Raw genomic sequence first — 2,379 nt, 5'->3', positions numbered from 1 at the left:
GATCTAGCAACCTTTCGGTTACTAGTCCAACACCCTAACTAACCACTAGGCTACCTGCCCCCCCTACTCCCCCTACCTGAATCCATAGTACGTCCCGGGGTCGGCCAGCTCAGGGAAACGGAGCCCCAGCTGTTTCTGGACCGTGCGTTTCTCGTACCACATCTTGCTGTCTATTCGGATGTCCCAGTGCTTATCCACTATGATGTAGTCACAGCTCTGATACAGAACCTTCAGACTGTCAACACTGGCCGGTTCCACACCTCTGGCCGGTTCCACACCTCTGGCCGGTTCCACACTTCTGGCCGGTTCCACACTTCTGGCCGGTTCCACACATCTGGCCGGTTCCACACTTCTGGCCGGTTCCACACATCTGGCCGGTTCCACACTTCTGGCCGGTTCCACACATCTGGCCGGTTTCACATCCCTGAACATTTCCAGCGGTTCCATACTGGTTGGTTCCATACTGCCCGGTTCCATACTGCCAGGTTCCACACTGCCAGGTTCCACACTGCCAGGTTCTACACTGCCAGGTTCCATACCGCCAGGTTCCATACCGCCCGGTTCCATACCGCCAGGTTCCATACCGCCCGGTTCCACACCGCCCGGTTCCACACCGCCCGGTTCCACACCGCCAGGTTCCACACCGCCCGGTTCCACACTGCCCGGTTCCATACTGCCCGGTTCCATACTGCCAGGTTCAGCTCAGCCTGACCTGCTGAAACACGAGAGACTGATGATGTGTTATGCACGTCCTCAAAAGTCAAAATTAAAACTAAAATAACTCAAGAAATCTGTCATTCATTTTGACGTTTTTGGCCAAAGAGAGAATAGTCGTGCAATTTTACATCTAAGATGTTTGGTGCAGTATTTATTTATTTCTCAGTGGAAAAACATTTGCATGAAAACGAGTTCTTTCTCATTTGAATGACAGACTTTATTGAAGAATCTCTACTGTTAACCAAACAATTCAATTCAATTTCAATTCAAATTCAATTCAAGGGTCTTTATTGTCATGGGAAACATATGTTAACGTTGCCAAAGCAAGAGAAGTAGATAATAAACAAAAGGTAAATAAACAATAAAACTGACAGAAGTTCCAGAAGAATAAACAACATTACAAATGTCATATTATGTCTATATACAGTGTTGTAATGATGTACAAATAGTTAAAGTAGAAAAGGGAAAATAAATAAACAGACTGAATGTTTTATTTAACGAGGCAAATCAGTTGAGAACAAATTCTTATTTACAATGACGGCCTACCCCGACCGACGCTGAGCCAATTGTGTGCCGCCCTATGGGACTCCCAATCACGGCCCAGATGTGATTCAACCTGGATTCGAACCAGGGACCGTAGTGACGCCTGAGAACACTGAGATTCAGTGCCTTAATAAGACAGCTACGCCACTCGAGAGCCCTGATGATGTTATAAATAAATTAAAACAATCACCGACGATCGGTTTGCCTACGAGAAACAATGTCGTGTGCCCCAACAGCCGGTAAACCCCCCCAAAACAAACAAAACGTGGTAAAAACGTACATATACATACATGTTTCAGCTGGGAAGCATCAGGACGACTTAACTGCGTTTATTACATCCCTGTCTGTCTGTCTGCTCTACTCAGATATATGAGTTGCACTGTTTTACTAGATCCAACACCCAGTTAAAGAGTTTATATTATACAATGGACAGATAGTTTGTACAATGTAACAAAACATTCGTTAGCTTGTTATCTAAGTTAGCAAGCTAGCTAGCTAAGCTAAATCAGCTAGTTTACAGTCAGTGTCATTTTTTTTCGCCACGTTAGATTGTTATCTAGCGAGTTAGTACAATTATTTGAAAAGTAGTTTAATTGTGTTAATATACCTGTTTATTATTATTATTATTATTATTATTCATTCTCTCCGGTAGACCCACGTGTACATTAGAGAGACAGGAAACACAAAAACAAAAACACGGAAGCTGTAACAGGTCATAGTGACGGACAGCACTAAACAACCAATCACAGACCAAAGAAGAAAAAAAACGCCTACAAAATTCATTGTTTACTTGTTGTTCTGTAACAAAGTGTTGTGGGGACAAAGTTTTACTGATGCCTCCTTGACAAGGTTACTATCTATCTACTACTAACGTTAAGACGTTTTCATGTTTTCACAGGAGAAAAATACTACCTTTGTTTTGTTTTATCTGTTTCACACACATCAATGTGCCTTGTTTTTGTTGTTGTTGTTGGAACAAAGGTAAATTAGGTCCTTACAATTATTTGTTTTATTTAACTAGAGATGTCAGCTAAGAACATGTTGTTATTTACAATGACGGCCTACACTGGGGCCAAACCCGGACAACGCTGGGCCAACTGTGCGCCCCCCAATCACGGT

The 2,379-nt window shown here is 43.3% G+C and overlaps 1 protein-coding gene across 3 annotated transcripts in view; it reads right to left on the bottom strand.

The window, feature by feature from the left end:
• Positions 1–1,956, bottom strand: part of rpusd1 (RNA pseudouridine synthase domain containing 1) — an 8,723-nt gene extending 6,767 nt beyond the window's left edge. For 2 of the 3 annotated variants that reach the window (XM_082973009.1, XM_082973011.1), the window contains exons 1-2: positions 1,868–1,956; positions 77–712 (exon numbers count right to left, since the gene is read on the bottom strand). In XM_082973009.1, the coding sequence (XP_082829135.1) occupies positions 77–687 (611 nt within the window). In that variant the 5' untranslated portion in view covers positions 688–712; positions 1,868–1,956. Of the gene's footprint in view, positions 1–76; positions 716–1,867 lie in introns of all 3 variants that reach the window. The other variant, XM_082973010.1, reaches the window with a different exon arrangement.
• Positions 1,957–2,379: the final 423 nt, after the last annotated feature.

Source organism: Salmo salar, chromosome 03, assembly GCF_965601325.2.
Source record: "Salmo salar chromosome 03, fSalSal1, whole genome shotgun sequence".
Taxonomy (NCBI): domain Eukaryota; kingdom Metazoa; phylum Chordata; class Actinopteri; order Salmoniformes; family Salmonidae; genus Salmo; species Salmo salar.
Note: the sequence above shows the minus strand (reverse complement) of the source record. Positions and strands in the feature narration are given on the sequence as shown.